This window comes from Cebidichthys violaceus, unplaced genomic scaffold (assembly GCF_023349555.1).
Source record: "Cebidichthys violaceus isolate CVI_PGR_0920_01 unplaced genomic scaffold, fCebVio1.0.p SCAF_198, whole genome shotgun sequence".
NCBI classification, from domain to species: domain Eukaryota; kingdom Metazoa; phylum Chordata; class Actinopteri; order Perciformes; family Stichaeidae; genus Cebidichthys; species Cebidichthys violaceus.
In genome coordinates this window covers 26,433-43,749 of record NW_027176370.1, presented here as the reverse complement: position 1 = coordinate 43,749, position 17,317 = coordinate 26,433, and the positions used below count along the sequence as shown (strand labels likewise).

Below are 17,317 nucleotides of genomic sequence, written 5' to 3'. Positions count from 1 at the left end.
CTATACTATGACCGTTTTCGACAGGCTATACTATGACTGTTTTCTACATAATATACTATGACTGTTTTCAAAATAATATACTATGACTGTTTTTTTTACTTTTTTCGACATGCTCTACTCTGACCGTTTTTCACTCTTTTCAAAAGGCTATACTATGACTGTTTTCGACAGGCTATACTATGACTGTTTTCTACATAATATACTATGACTGTTTTTTGACTTTTTTCGACATGCTATACTATGACTGTTTTTCAATTTCTTTGACATGCTCTACTCTGACCGTTTTTCACTCTTTTCAAAAGGCTATACTATGACTGTTTTCGACAGGCTATACTATGACTGTTTTCGACAGGCTATACTATGACTGTTTTCAAAATAATATACTATGACTGTTTTTTGACTTTTTTCAACATGCTTTACTATGACCGTTTTTCACTTTTTTCAAAAGGCTATACTATGACCGTTTTTCACTTTTTTCGATATGCTATACTATGACTGTTTTCTACATAATATACTATGACTGTTTTTTGACTTTTTTCGACATGCTATACTATGACCGTTTTTCACTTTTTTCGACAGGCTATACTATGACTGTTTTCTACATAATATACTATGACTATTTTTTCAAATTTTTCGACATGCTATACTATGACCGTTTTTCACTTTTTTCGACATGCTATACTATGACTGTTTTCAAAATAATATACTATGACTGTATTTTGACTTTTTTCGACATGCTATACTATGACTGTTTTTCACTTTTTTTCGACATGCTATACTATGACCGTTTTCGACAGGCTATACTATGACTGTTTTTCAATTTCTTTGACATGCTCTACTCTGAACGTTTTTCACTTTTTTCAAAAGGCTATACTATGACTGTTTTCGACAGGCTATACTATGACTGTTTTCAAAATAATATACCATTACTGTTTTTTGACTTTTTTTGACATGCTATACTATGACCATTTTTCACTTTTTTCGACATGCTATACTATGACCATTTTTCACTTTTTTCGACATTCTATACTATGACCGTTTTCGACAGGCTATACTATGACTGTTTTTTGACTTTTTTCGACATGCTATACTATGACTGTTTTTCACTTTTTTCGACATGCTATACTATGACCGTTTTTCACTTTTTTCGACATGCTATACTATGACCGTTTTCGACAGGCTATACTATGACTGTTTTCTACATAATATACTATGACTGTTTTCTACATAATATACTATGACTGTTTTTTGACTTTTTTCGACATGCTATACTATGACCGTTTTTCACTTTTTTCGACATGCTATACTATGACTGTTTTTCAATTTCTTTGACATGCTCTACTCTGACTGTTTTTCACTTTTTTCAAAAGGCTATACTGTGACTGTTTTTTTTACTTTTTTCGACATGTTATACTATGACTGTTTTCTAAATAATACACTATGACTGTTTTTTCACTTTTTTTGACATGCTATACTATGACTGTTTTTTGACCTTTTTCGACATGCTATACTATGACCGTTTTTCACTTTTTTCGACAGGCTATACTATTACTGTTTTTGACATGCTATACTTTGAATGTTTTCGACATACTATACTATGACTGTTTTTCAATTTTTTTGACATGCTATACTATGACTGTTTTTTCACTGTTTTCGACATAATACACTATGACCGTTTTTTACTTTTTTTGACAGGCTTTACTATGACTGATTTCGACATGCTATACTATGACTGTTTTTTCCATTTTTCGACATGCTATACTATGACTTTTTTTCCGACATGCCATACTATGACTTTTTTTCGACATACTATGACTTTTTTTTCCCGACATGTTATGATTCCCCCCCCCCCCCCCCCCCCCCAACATGTTATTCTATGATTTTTTTTCGACATGCTATACATGCTCCACATAGAGATGGAGGATCGGTCGGTGCGGCTGTGACATCAATACAATCTTCTTTTGAATGTTTTGGTTCATCACATATGGACTTGTAACAATCCATGATCCAACACCTGCTTTTAATAAATACGCTCAACTCATTTTTTAGTAATCGTTTGTTTTCGCCGCTTCACACATTCTTTCAGTCGTCTTTATCAAAAGTCTTAGGATGCAGCCGCGACATCCTTCTAGTCTTTGAGTTGTTAAAGCAAAAACAATGAAATAAAAAGGAGCTTTTTCCTGCGGCTGCATCCTCACAGTGACACTTTGTGGTCCACATCTGAACAAGTAGAAACCAGATTCTGTTTCATTTCATTTCTCACCGTCTTTAAATCCTCAGATCTCCTCTCATTGGCTACGATCTACACAGGCTGTAGCAGTGGACGTAACTCAGTCACTATTTTGTAACGCACACAAAGAAAGCGCAAGATTTTGTACTAATTTTCAAATAAAGAGGCTTTGATACCACAACAGTTTGTCTGTCTACTGGATTTATTTATTATTTTTTTACAATAATGATTAGTGAAAGTATACCAGAAGAACTTTTTGGAATAGTCTAACATTATTTAAGATATTTACAGTGTTACAGATGAAGAACAATAATCAACTTGGTGAGGACGTGCTGATTCCTGTGCAGCTCCTCTGGCCTCCATGCATCCGTTACTCCAGGTCAACTAACCGATCGCAGACCAGCGCAAAAGGGAGCGGCAGAAAGAACACCATCACACCTTGTGGAAAAGTGTTGGGGGGGGGGGGGGGGGCGCGCTATGAAAGTGGAGTGCATGCTGGGTTTTTTTGTTTTTTATTGGGGCCCCAGATGTGTCGCTGGGTGTGCAGAAACATCTAGACGTGGAAAGAAAAGCAGCAAAGAGCGACAGAAGGGAGTGAAGGAATACAGACGAGTGCATAGCGATCTGGTCCCAGAAGCCACCAGTGATGGAGAGTGTGTGTTCGTGTCTCAGGTATCTCACACACACACACACACACACACACACACACACACACACACACACACACACACACCCCCCCCCCCCCCCCCCCCCGCACTAAAGCAAACTTCAAAACTGAACCCCTACCGTCTGCCACCAGGCACGTCTTGGTAATCAACACCGCTAAAATGTCTCACACTGTCGGGATTCAGCGTGTTTTAGTTTCTTGTCTTTAAAAAAGCAGGATTAGAACGAGCTATAGGCCTCCGCTGACGCCTGGTGGTGAAGTGAGAGAGAGAGGCGGCGGTCTCAGCGCTTGCCAAGGCTCCAGAGGGGGTCCAGGCTACTGAGCGGGTCGTCGCCTTCCTCCCCTCGAGTCCCGTGGAGACCCTGACCCTCGCCCGGCTGCAAGAAGCTCTGCTTGGTCACCCGCTGCTTCCCTTTGCCCCCTCCCTCCATGGAGAAGGCCTCGGGCGTCAGCGCGGCCAGCAGCTCCAGGGACGAGGGCGCCGGGGCCGAGGAGGCCGGAGGCGGGCTGACGACGTCGGGCGTGAGCTCCGGGACCGCCTGGTGGTCGGCGGCCGGTGGCGTGGAGGGGGAGGCGGCGTCCAAACCGTTGGGCGGAGGAGAGTGAGTAGGGGAGATGAGAGGCGGGCTGAAGGAGGAGGGGGGCTGGAGATCTGTGGGGGGGAAGGGGTCCTGGAGCGGCTGGACGTCACCCAGCGAGTCGAGGCCGGGCGGGACGCCGCCGCCGACCGGGCCCTCCGGGCCGAAGGGGGCGTCCATGGCCGGGTCTGTGGCGCTGGGAGGCCGGATGCTGAGCTTGGCGATGGTGGCTTGGATGGAGCTGATGGGCATGTCCCCGCCGAGGACGATGTCCTGCTGGGACTCCTGTCTGGAGTAAGGCTGCAGAGAGACAAATAAAGAGCCTCTAATTAATAATGATAGTAAACTAACTAATAATGATAATAAACTAACAGCTCTACTGGAAATAAAAGGAGTACCTCGTCTGACCACAACTCGTAGAATTCCTTTGGATCAATCAGGTGAGCAAAATGTAAGATAATAGAACATTAACAGTAAAGTGAGAATGATTGGAGCTACCGGGGAATAATTCAAAGAGTTCACTGGAGGAACAGCTCTACTCTACTCTACTCTACTCTACTCCTTTCTGACAGCGGACATTTTGAATTCAAACACTTGAATAAAAAAAACAACCTTTTTCTCACTTCTCATGCGGATAGTTCTGGTTTTATTTGAACAGGTGTTAAGATATCTGTCTGAAAAATCCCAGAATATAATATAATATATATATATAGGTTTTATTATATCATTAACGGAATATATCTGGGTTTCAGACTGTTGGTGGGACATTTAACTGATGCAGTGGATTACAGGACACTGAGGAGTCAGTAGAGTTCTACATAGTGGCAGAAGGGCCCCGTGAACCGGTTCACAGAGTCTGAGGACTCACAAACCTCTAAAGTTTGAATATTTGACCATCTGGTGCTCTGAGAGTTGTGAGTGCTGTCAGACCTTTGTGGCTGCAGAGCTGCTGTTCCTGCTGCAGGTGGCGGTGGTGATGCCGTGTCTCTGAAGGACCTGCTCAGCGTGCTTCAACACGGCCTCGTAGCAGAACTTCAGGTGCAGCTGGAGACGGACGCAAGAGAGAATATTCATGCGTGTTAATGAACATCCTGCTATTTTCACAGCGCTTGGTGAGTTTTAAAGCCAGAGTGTACATGGTTTATGAATAAATGTAAACAATGACCATCTACTGCAGCTGTCAGCCTAATGGTATGAATGAAAACACAGATCCTCTGCAGTATGTCGAGGTGTGTGTGTGTGTGTGTGTGTGTGTGTGTCTGACCTTCTCCTGCAGCATGTTCTTCCTCTGTTGTCTCATCTTCTTCACCAGCAGTGGGAGGTCTGGGATCTCGTTTCCCGCCTCCAGCTCCTGCAGCGCGGCGTACAGCAGGCAGAAGACGCCGGTGCGTCCCACGCCCGAGCTGAGACGGACAGAAGAGGACAGCCGCTGATTATTCAGCAACACTTTTCACATGACTGTAGATGCATACATATTGTTTTAAGGTGCTTTTTAGGATTTACTGCTGACTTTACTGCTACCAGTCACATCACACCACTGTCACTTTTTGTACTTTTGTCTTCAATTGCTCTTTAATAGTTTCTACTTTTCATTATTTTTTATTTTAATATTTTGTGGCACGTTATTATCTGCCTTAATTTCAACAAATGGATCAGAACATGGCTATCTCACACACTCACTAACACACTCACTCACACACACACACACACACACACACACACACACACACACACACACACACACACACACACACACACACACACACACACACACACACCTGCAGTGCACCACGACAGGTGTGTGTAAGGGCCTCTGGTGGAGGTAGTGTCCATGGACCTCCTGGATGAATCGCAGCAGGTTGCTCTTGCTGTCAGGAAGACCCCTGATGGGAAATATAAATAAACGATGACTCTCGAATAATGAATCCTAATGACAAACTGTACGCACGATCAGAGCCGTGTGTGTGTGTGTGTGTGTGTGTGTGTGTGTGTGTGTGTGTGTGGTCTCTCACAGCTCCGGCCAGGAGGTGAACTGGAGATGGACGACGGTGCGCTTCAGGCTTTGGTCGCGGTACTGCAGGCTGATCATGCGCTCCACGTGCGTGGGCGTCGTCTTCTGCGTGGTGAGGCTGAGCGTGATTGGTCCCTGAGCGAGCTGCTGGCCGCGCTCCGTCGGGAAGTAGCGCGCGACTTTTCCCTGAGCGAGAGAGAGATCGAGGAGACGACGTTAACACCCGCAGGCGGCAACAACGGGATAGGAGACGAACGAGGAAATGACTTTTACAGGGTGCTTCTGTAGAATAATAAACTTTAATTTAAAACACGGAACATGTCCTACCTTTTCCAGCTCCTGCTCTGAAACCAGCATGACTATCAGTGACACCTTCTGCTCATACACCATCAGCCAGAAGTCCGCCGCTGTGCCGGTGAGCGGAGCCTGCGTGGCAATAAGGCGCGGGCAGTACGGCGACAGGTCTTCCACGTAGCTGGCGTTGATGTAGTCGTCTTTGCCTGATTGCAGCACCACGCGGTTGAGGTCATAGGGCATGACGTCCTGGTGACGGTTCTTCATGGTGTAGCAGCGGGCGATGGCGATGGACAGTTGCCGGGCGTCCTTCTCCTGCTGGTCTTGTAGCTCTTTCCAGCGGGCATCCAGCACCGACAGGCCACCCTCGCTCTCCGACGGGTGCTCCAGAGAATCCACCCGGGCTCTGTAACGCTCCAGTTCGCCGTGAAGACGGGCGACGCGCTCCGGCGCTTGGTACGGGTCACCCTGGATCAGCAGAACTCCCTGGGAGCTCTTCTTGCGACGCTCCCCATCCTGCGGGTCAGCTTTGGTGGGTTGCAGGACATTGGTGGGAGCCTTGGGGCCTCCCGGTTGGCTCTCGGGGCTCGAAGAGAGGAGGTCGTCTGTGCTCGAGTTCTGGCGCTGAAACAACGATGTGGAGGGAGAGACAGCGGAGGGAGAAGGAAGAGTGGGTGGAGCTGCGCCTCCGGGGGCGGGGGCGGCCGTGGGTCTCTGCTGGGGGTTCAGACTCAGAGAGGTGGGACCTGGAGAGGGAGATGGGGAGGGGGAAGGCGAAGGGGAAGGAGGGACAGCGTTGGGTGGTTGAGCCGCTGGAGGACCTCCAGGAGCCGGCTGGATCATGTGCTGCGCGGGGGGAACGTGTGGACCGTGTGGGCCCATGGTGGTGGGTTGCTGTGGAGCACTTGGAGGCACATTAGCTCCTGGAGCTGAAGGATACATAGTGGAGGGCTGCGGGTGGGTCATGGGAAGAGGAGCCTGAGGTTGTTGGGGAGCTGCAGGCTGTGGCGCCAAAGGCTGCTGAGGCATCATGGGAGCCCCTCCAGGGTAGCACACTCCCCCCGCGTGCGGGGGCTGAGTCTGGGGCTGGATGGGCATCCGCATGGGCTGTTGGGACATGTTTGGTATCGGAGGCTGTCCAGGGTGGGGGTGATGTTGCGGGGGTAGCGCACTGGGAGGCATCTGTGGCATTGGGCCCCTTGGCAGGTGGACCTGAGGACCGGGGGCCATGTGAGCTTGTGAGGCTGGAGGCATCTGAGGCCGCAGGGTCGAGTGAATGGGATGACTTGTAGGGGGCATGTAGTTCTGCGAGACTGGCGGCATTGGCTGGCTTGTGGGGGGCATTTGTGCTCTGGGACCACCTGGTATCTGCATCTGTGGGTGGGGCGGAATGTGCTGGGCATTAGGGGGCATTGAGATTTGTTGCTGTTGTGGCAACATGTGCTGGTGAGGGAGTCCAGGGGGCATCTGTTGGTGGGGATGGGGCAGGTAGGGCTGAGACACAGGAGGTGCTGGCTGAGAAGTTGGGGGCATGTGCGGATGTACATGCTGAGGTGGCATCTGGCCCTGAGGTGGCCTCTGCATGGAGCCTGGCATCATCTGAGGGTGATGCTGGGGTGCATAGCCCGGTGCAGTCTGGTAGCCCTGGGGGAGCTGAGGCTGGGGCTGATAGCCGTTTTGTTGATGTGGCTGCAGCTGCCCCGGGAACGCCTGCTGGTAATGGGGAGGAACGGCAGGCTGGGGGGGCATATATCCGTGATGGTAGCCTTGCTGAGCCTGGAGATGAGGGTGAGGACCAGGAATAGCCCTTGGCCCGGGCTGGTACCCCTGAGGCAGTGGGTGCCCGATGGGCTGAGGGTACGGCTGTTTCTGCGGCTGTGGTTGGGGTGGTGGGCCTTGAACGGGCATTCCTGGTCGGGGCATAAACTGGGGGTAGGCCCCCATCTGTGGCGGTACATTGTAGCCAGTAGAGGCTGCAGGAGGAACGGGGTGGTGTTGTGGTGTCGGGGCGTAGCTGGGGATAGGGGCCTGGATGCTATCCACGGTGGTGGTAGAGGGCCGGATTGGGGTCGGGGCTACGAGGCCAGGTTGGGGGGCTTGAGGATGGGGTGGCCGATAACCTGACGGGGGCATCTGTGCAGTCATCTGAGGGAGGGGTCCGTGTGGCAGAGGTCCAGAAGTAGGAAACTGAGCGATCCGCGCCAGGAGCTCCGGAGGAGGCAGGTTGGCAGGGAAGCGAGCAAGACCGGCAGCCGGAGCACCAGGCCAAGGCAGAGAGCTAGCGGCAGCGGGCATGAAGGCTTCAGGACCGGGATGACGAGCGGCGGAGGAGGAGGGGTAAGAGGACATGTCCGGCGGGAGGCTGCGGAGCTCTTCTGGGAGGTCACCCCCCAAGGCCAAGATGGCTGCACTCAGCTGGGCCAACTCTGGATCATCCAGGCTGGAGCCGGCCGAGTCGACATCCGAAGCCTTTGGCTTCAGGGAGGGCTTGGCCGCCGTTGGTCGTGCCGGGGGCTTCTTCTGGATCTCTCTGAGGAGGAGGCAAACAAACAGAGAGTATCAGTAAATGAAGGATCTAACAGTACAACACCAGATCCTCATTGTGAGAGTAATCCACCACAACTCAAAATACAGGTTTCTTGTGTTTCAGATTCCAAAACCTTCAAGAGCCTCACACCCTAACGTTATTGTTTTAAATTGTGCCTCACTTTTCCAAGGCGGGCTTCCTCTCCTCGGCCCTGGTCTGACAAAGGGTCTTCGCTCTCTCCAGCAGACGGGACGCTTTGGCCTCCAGGTCGTCGTAGAACTCCTTCCCCTCCTGAGACTTCTTCATCAGGTCCTCGTAGGCTTCGTAGGAGCCCACCAGTCCCTGGACGGTGCCATTCCACTGCTGCTCCGTCTGGCTCAGGCCCTTACGGACCGAGGCGTACTGCACGTTGGCCTCCGTCAGGGCCTTCAGGATATTCTCCTGAGCTGCCAGGTTCTGTTCGATGTACACCTTCACCTGCTCATACTTCTTCAGCTGCTCCTCAAATATACGCTGAAAGGACACCGGTTAGTTAGAGGCGTCAGTGTAGCGTAAAAACACTTACTATACTTCCGGTGCAATTTTAAGCATACCCTCATGTCCGCCCTTTCTGTGGTGACGAGGGTGGAGGTGATGTCGTCCTGCTGGATCAGGTCGCGGAGTTGATTCTCCAAAGAGCTTCTCTGTTCCCTCATTTCCTGCACCTTCCCCAGGATCCGCTTCATACACTGCAGCCCTGCTACTTCCTCTGCACGCACACACACACACACACACACACACACACACACACACACACACACACACTTATTGTTAATAATCTTTAGTTTTAAACTGCACGGTAATTTACTAATTAATTTAGGCTACTGTGCTAAACCTTCTACATTACATTACATTACATTACACACACACACTCTCTCTCTCTCTCTCTCTCTCTCTCTCTCTCTCTCTCTCTCTCTCTCTCTCTCTCTCTCTCTCTCTCTCTCTCTCTCTCTCTCTCACCTTCGCTGAGCTGGGGCCGGGGCAGGGCCTCCTTCAGGCTCTCCAGCGGCCCCCCCAGCAGACGCAGGTTGCTGATGTGCAGGTTCATGGCCCGGTGGAGCTCCGTGTTGGTAAAACTGGCCTTCTCGTGGGCCTCCATGTACTTCTCCAGGTCCCTGCGGATCTCAGCCAGAGCCTGGGCCTGCGCCGCCGGGTGCACCTCAGCGCCCGCAGCGGGGCCGCCCACCTCCTGGAGGGCTCGCCTGCCGGCCTCGTCCACCTCTAGGACGTCTCGGATCTCCTTCAGCGAAGACTCCACGTCGGTGAAGACGCCCGAGAGCCCTACGGAGGCGAGAAGATGCTTGTGATAACAAGTACAAAGTACGGGTGCAGACATGAGGCACAGAACACAGTTAAAAAGCAGCAGGAGACGTTATTTTGTGATCATCAGAATCAGCTTTATTGGCCGGAGAAGAGCACACATAACAGAAATCTGTTTTTTGTTGAGCAGCAGCACAGCTGCACTAGAGTAAACATAAGCATGTAGTAATTATGTACCGACCAGTAAGTGAAAGAAGATACAACAAGGAACAACAACATACACTGTGTATGAGTCAGACTGTTTCTGGAAATAATACTCTAGTGCAAATATGCTGGAATAAATATTGAATGACAAACGTAACATATGTGAGTTTACAGTACATTCAAGATTTATACATGTTACCTTAAAAATTGATGCATATGATTAATGTAATTGTCAAAATAAAATAACGTTATTCTCAAAATAGTCACGTTTTTTTCTTCAGAACGTTAGTTTGTTAATTTGTTTTCGCTAATTAGCGACAATTAGATCATAAATCATGACTTTTTGTTAAGTCAAAGTGTGTGTGTGTGTGTGTGTGTGTGTGTGTGTGTGTGTGTGTGTGTGTGTGTGTGTGTGTGTGTGTGTGTGTGTGCGCGCGCTCACTGACCCTGCATGGACTGGATGAGGCTCTTGACGGTGTCGGGTCGGACACTGAGAGCAGCACACTTCTCCATCAGGACCGGAGGGATGTGGCTGTACATGTCCAGGTTGTCCACCGACTCCGGCTCCAAGCCCAGAGAGTCCATGAACTGCCTGCAGGAGGAGACGAGACCAGTCAGCTCGTACCCACACAGTGAGGTCTGGTTTAAAAACATCATCATAATAATAATAATAATTCTGTTCCTTTCAGTAAATCACTTTTACTTTTGAGGATGAAAAGGCCATAAAAAGGTACCAACATCTGGAAAACGATAGATTCTTAAAGCAAGATGTCCAATGATCATCTTCTTTTTAAATTCAATATATATTCATCTCTTTGAACTTTAACACACACACACACACACACACACACTCACTCACTCACTCTAGTGTTTCATTCCTGCTCTCGATCTTGATCATGACGTCCCTCAGCAGCTTGGCCTTCTCCTCACTGGAAAGAAAAGAAAAGAAAAGATAACATCAGTAAACTAAACTCACTCTTCTTCTTCACTCGTCTAATACTCAGCGTCCACCGAAGGTGCCGACCTGTACAGCGAGGAGGCCTCGTGGGCGGCCATTGGCACCAACTTGGCGAACAGGTCCGGTCCGGTAACACTGGGGTCTGTGGGGTTGACTGGGAGAGCTTTCACCAGCGGGGCACCTTAGGGGGGGGACAACGGAGCAGCTGGTTTGACTGGTATCACAGTAACACATGAGCTCGACTTTATAAGAGCATCGATCAACAGAACACGAGGGATCAAAATCACTAGCAGAGGAGCTACAGCCTCTCTAGTCTGTCCTCACAACAACAGCCAGTTTGAGAACCAACGATAGCATTTTAGATAAAAGACAAGATCTTAAATTAGTGAAACCTGCAGAGTCACATAGCTGCACAAACCACCAGCACACCAATGCACACACACACACACACATGCAACAAACTACATCTATATGCAAATGCTGCTTTGCATGCATTGGCAAACGGTGCAGCAGAACACACTGAAGCGTCTTCCTGTTACCTTTGACTGAGGCCAGAGTCTCCAGAGACGGAACCGTCTCGTGATAGATGAAGTCGTTGTCCTTTTTGGCTGAATTAAACCTGCGGGTGAAAAAGACAACATCCTAACTATAGCTATATTTCCACAGGTTTTGATTTTAAAAAGTAAGACACCAATGAGAGTCATTGCTCACTTTCCCCCGATAACGTCCATGGTGAATCTCAAGGCGTCTTGCACGCTGTCGGGTTGTCCCTGGTTGTACCAAGAAAACACGGAGGAGAGTTGATTTACAAAACTATGGACGGGGTTTACGGTGACACTGAAACCATCTAATCGTGTGTTGCTGCGTTCTACCTTGGCCAGCTTGATGGCTTCAGTGAGCTTGTCCAGAGAGCTCTGCAGGTACGCCAACTGATGGAGACACAACATTGACCGTGAGCAACAGGACGACACGCAGACGTTTCATTTCACCAAGAAAGACGTCAACGGCGGTGATGTCTGTGAAATGCTTATTTCTAGGAAAGGTGGAAACACCAGCGAACATCCTTCTACGCAACATGAGCTTTAATTCCAGGAACGTTTACAGACAGAAAAGCGCTGGAAAATGAACAATCTTTCTTTCCGTTTTTCTTTCAGGAACCAGAATACATTTTGAATTACTCGCAAGATCTCGCAAAGTATTGCAAGGAGCGCTTTAATTTGCATTTATTATTTGCAAATTCCCAGAGAGACGGTTCAATGCAGTGATCAGCAGCAAAATAACGAATCGAATCAAAGCACCTCGACAGTGGAAGGGGGAAAAAAACAAATCCTAATTTGGAAATTTGGTCCTACCCGCTCTCCGTACTTCTGCTGCTCCTCGGCCTGTTTCCCCATGTGAAGCTGTGAAGAGAACAAACTCTTACCAAATAACAACACACAGACACGTTCATACATGCATCAAATCTCACCACACACACACACACACACACACACACACACACACACACACACACACACACACACACACACACACACACACACACACACACACACACACACACACACACACACACACACACACTCTCTCTCTCTCTCTCATTAGACTCACATGTGCAATAGAAGCAAAGTAGTAGATCTTCATCTGGACCAGTTTCTTCCAGTCTTTCTGAATCTTTCCCAGCATGGACGCCGTCTCAGAGTTCTCCAGCGCCCTGCAGGCCTCTTTGTAGTAATCCACCACCTGCAGCACCACATCCACTCATAAACCTCCAGCATCTGAATCACCGATTCACACGTCGCGATATAATTAAATGAGGTTCATATCTAACGGTAAGCAGCTGACCTGAGCGCTGATGCGAGCCACCAGAAAGCTCTTCCTGTTGTCCAACATGGACTTCTCCAGGAGACACTCCTGAGCCTGTCCCTGAGAGGCAGACACACACAGGTTGATGAGACGTGTTTCTGTGTGTGTGTGTGTGTGTGTGTGTGTCACCTACCAGCATGAGGTTGATGTTGAGGTTAAGGATCTGGTGGCTCATGTCCACGCTGAAGTTGTGGCTGAAATGGTCCCTCAGGTAGGAGAAGGCCCCCGCCGAGCACTGGAAGTGTGTACACGACACCTTCATCCCCTGGACGGAGAGCAGAGAGTCAGCGGGACTCTGTGTGTGTGTGTGTGTGTGTGTGTGTGTGTGTGTGTGTGTGTGTGTGTGTGTGTGTGTGCCTCACCTCCTCAGATACCCTGTTATCCATGGCTCCCAACATGGAGTGCAGGGCCCCTGTGGAGAATCCACAGACGGGGTTTGTGTTCAGTTCCACATTCATAAATCCAAAAATTACACATGTTGACTTGATTACATTATATTGAATCTCTGGACAACGTTACGATATTTGCTGACATCAAAAGTCATTGATACAAAATCTGATTTGATTCATCGAAATGAGACAATATCATAAGACCATCAGTTACATTGATTTAAACTCCCAAAAAGACACTAATTATGATTCGATCATTTCATTACTGGGCTCTGGAGGAAGGAGGTGCGCCTGAACCTGAATTGAGGACACAGACGTGGCATGGGAATTTCTAAATAAAGGCGCATCTTAAAGATGTATCAACGTTTTTATATCAAAGTTATTGACTTGATTTGTCATTTTTTTTCATTTTTCTTTGATGCTGATTGACTTACTTCATATAAACGTACGATCACATCTCTGGTAAACACTGAATCTAAAGTGGTGCTTTTGTGTAACTCTTTGTGGAGAAACTACAGATCTGTACACACAATGCTGACTCATCAATGTATCGTTACACCTGTATGTATGTAGCGAGAGCAGAAAGGATTAGTCGACCTATCTTAATAATATTAATAATAATAATAATAATAATACATTTTATTTGTATTGCACTTTACTTTTTTTTTTTGCTACAGGCTAAAACAGGGCAGAATAATAACATAGAAAAAGACAGTAAAAAGAATCACATTTAATAATTGACAATTAATTGTCAATTGTTAGTCTGTTAAATGAAATACATTCGTCAAGTAAAAATGCCAAACATGTTCCAGCTTCTCCTGATCTTTATTACAGTAAACTGAATATTTTAGGGTTTTCTACCGTTTATTAGAATTAAAAAAAAGTTATTTGGAGAACTCAACCTTTGGTGCGTTTCACTGGAAGTTTAATTGAACAAATCGATTAACCAAGAAAATAATCAGCAGATCAAATGCAACTACAGAGGAGTTCACATTTGAAAAAGATACAATCAACACTGGAAATGTGAAATATATGCAACGCAATTATATAATCGTATTTCTAAAAAGAAATGTTCTGAGTTAGTTTTAGCTGTTTTAAGGGATTCTGAACGAAAAAATAACTGCTTTAATTTGTGACGTGACAAATTGTATTTTAACCAGTTTACAAAGAAGATCATAGAATGTTACAGTCAGAGTCTAAACTGTCTTTTTAAACGTATTCTGCAAAGTTAAATTAGTTCAAATAAAAAAAAGTCTCCTTGTGTTAACCGGTCCAGTTTAAAACAAGAAGACTATGAACTGCTCACCTAGATTGTAGAGGATGCAGGCTTGTTCGTAGCTGATGTCATCATGGGTGACCGTTTTTCCAGAGAAGATTTCCGTCCTGCAAACAAAGATTAATTCAGGATGTATTACAGGGTATACAATCACAATACAGTGGAGTGAGTGTGTACACACACACGCACACACACACACACACACACACACACACACACACACACACACACACACACACACACACACACACACACACACACACACGTTTAGCCAACAGTACGGTTCATTTGAAAAATGAAACAGCGACTATATCAGACAAACTAGTCGTACGCCATCTTACAAATCGCGTGCTCAAGAAATCCCATAAATGAACAGGTTTAAAGTAAAACCCGTGGACTTCATCGACGTGTTATTTTGTCCACCCCGGTACATGAGGATTCAGAGCAGCGAGCTGACATTTTTATCCAGAGCAAACCGCAGCAAGTGGGACACTAAAATAAGCCTCAGACCCCCGGGGTTCAGGCCAGGACGGGTGTGTGTGTGTGTGTGTGTGTGTGTGTGTGTGTGTGTGTGTGTGTGTGTGTGTGTGTGTGTGTGTGTGTGTGTGTGTGTGTGTGTGTGTGTGTGTGTGTGTGTGTGTGTGTGACTACCATGAGATGGGTACGGCAGCCTCCTGGCCCGTTCCCATGGGCACCCGGCTCTGGACGTAATGCAGCTGTCCGAAGTACTTCCTCAGCGTGCTGCAGCCCTCGAAGTCTCTCGTCACGTTCACCGCGCTCTGTGAATCAACTCGAGAACATGAACACCATATTCTGCACGTCTTCATACTTAACATGCATCAAATACACACGATCTCATATTCTACGTGCGCCTAAAGTTCCCAAGCTTTAGAGATTACAGTCTCATCACTACATCAGAGTGGGTTCTGTTTTTGGTGAAGCACTGGAGGAAGGCTTCCTTCCACCTTCAGCGTATGGGGTGGGAGGTGGAGTGAACCGAACTGTTCTTCTTCTCTGCTGTATTAAAAAGCGATATCTGGTGATGTTTCACACACGACCCACCTGCCGCAGAGTCTCCAGTTTCTTCAGCTGTTCGTTGTAGTTGTCTGGATTCTCTCCGTAATTCTTCAAGATGAACTGGAGGAAAAGAGAGAAATCATTACATGAATATGTTATCAAGGCTTTAGCTTTAACAATACAATATCAGACACGCATGTCTTTAAACTGTCGCTAATTCATCAATGTGCTAATCCGTTGCCCTGAGCGTGAGACTAAGAGTTTGAACTTGTAGCCTCGGGAGTTCTCCCATCATGCATTGCGAAGGCTTCCCCTTTGAGCCACTTTAATAAAGCAAAGCAAGCTACTTAACGTCGGGTCGGGAGGTGAGCAACCCCGCGGAGGTTCTCGTCGTATTTTACTGGCGCTTCTGTTTCTGTCTATAATGAAATGATGGAGAGCAGGAGAGTCACCGGCATCCAGGAAAGAAAGCACAACGACACAGGCAGCCACCGTCCAGACTTCCACAGGACAAATATCAGCTATTCTGCCATCTGTCTGCAAAATGTGATCACTGATAATCGAGGCAGTTTGCCAATAAGAAATGTCTCATTAACCCATATTTGTTTGTTCCAAAATGAGATCCAGCGTTTAATACGACGATACTTCTGCTGTTCAATACTAACTGTTATCAGGATTATTACCAAGAGGAGTTGCAGTAAGAGGGCAAAGATCTGGTATTTTATCTGCACCAGGAAGGTGGTTCAAAGATGAGAGGGAAACACAAGCAGCATTTGAATAATTGGCATTGTCTTTCTTGTAAACATCACTCACACACACACACACACACACACACACACACACACACACACACACAGTTTAGCTTGGTAGTAGGATGAGCTTTGTCACTGTTGTCACCTCTGTGAAACCACCTTTATTAAACAGGTGGTTGTATCATTATAATATGAAAACATATATCTCCTCTTGTCTTTAGTGCTCACTTTTGTTACCTTCCTTATTTTCTATTTTACACAACTCTTAATCACCTGCTTGTGTCATACAGGTAAACAGGTATTGCCGCTACTTTACTTTGTTCTTGGAAGGTGTTGACTCTTCTGTGACATGCACATGAAATATATAGTATTTGATAAGCAGTCTTTCCTTGGGCAGGGCTCCTAGGTCACATTTCTGAAGAACCTGCTGTAGTCAGGTGCACGTGACAATGAGATCACTGTTTATTATTCTCCATGTCGTCAGACTGACTGGGCCGTGAGGAACCACGGCTCGTTACTTCGGCCTTCAACGCGTTAAATGGGTTTATTTGCGACTAGCGGTTAAGTTAGCCACTTTACTGGAGTGCTGGCGCTACTTATTAACTTCGACGTGAGCTGCTAGCTTATTATTGTTATTAGCTAGCGTGAAGCTAACGCTAGCAAACGAAAGGCGGTGGTCGCTGGGAGATTTATTCAGATTCAAGGCTAGCTGGCCAGGGTAAGAAATATCCCGGCATGCAGAGTGTGTGTGTTTTAACGGTCGCTAACGTCAGCTTCTTTATTGGGTTATCCAGTCGTCCATAATCCCTGTTTGGTTGACTTTCGACCTCAGCCCTGTTGCTTCCATTTCCCCACCCCAGCTCACCTGCTTGACGGCCGGGCTGAACTGGAACTCCCCAGCCTCCTTCAGATCCAGCCAGATCATTGGCATCCGGGGAACCGCCTCCATTGCGGCACCGAGTCCTCACGCGACCGTCGGCCGTTACAGTGTCAAAACCCACGTCGGTAGTTTTGTGTACGTGAACGAAGAAGAAGCTTTCCTCCAAACAACTGTGTCATGTATCCATTTACACTTCAACCGGAAGCTGGCTGCGCGTGACGTAGGCTTGCTATATGCCGCCGCGTGGGTTTGTGGGAAGTGTAGTCAGTCCTCTCCCTTTTCTGCCCAAAGACTAGCCTATATTTAAGGGAATTTGCCACAACATTTGTTCTGATTAGTCTAAATTCTTGAAATCTAGTACGCACATACTTT

General features: G+C 47.3%; 1 protein-coding gene across 1 annotated transcript; it reads right to left on the bottom strand.

Moving 5' to 3' along the window:
* Positions 1-2,422: 2,422 nt before the first annotated feature.
* ptpn23a (protein tyrosine phosphatase, non-receptor type 23, a) lies at positions 2,423-17,125 on the bottom strand. The gene is made up of 24 exons (XM_068714014.1): positions 16,931-17,125; positions 15,359-15,433; positions 14,948-15,075; positions 14,327-14,403; positions 12,994-13,043; positions 12,765-12,896; positions 12,611-12,691; positions 12,377-12,508; positions 12,121-12,168; positions 11,641-11,697; positions 11,480-11,538; positions 11,308-11,387; positions 10,835-10,949; positions 10,674-10,739; positions 10,257-10,402; positions 9,307-9,627; positions 8,901-9,055; positions 8,489-8,820; positions 5,814-8,310; positions 5,488-5,672; positions 5,254-5,358; positions 4,740-4,878; positions 4,406-4,519; positions 2,423-3,775 (listed from the first exon to the last, which is right to left on the bottom strand). Exons 1-24 carry the CDS (start codon positions 17,012-17,014, stop codon positions 3,179-3,181), a joined length of 5,775 nt encoding a protein of 1,924 aa, XP_068570115.1. The 5' UTR covers positions 17,015-17,125; the 3' UTR covers positions 2,423-3,178.
* Positions 17,126-17,317: the final 192 nt, after the last annotated feature.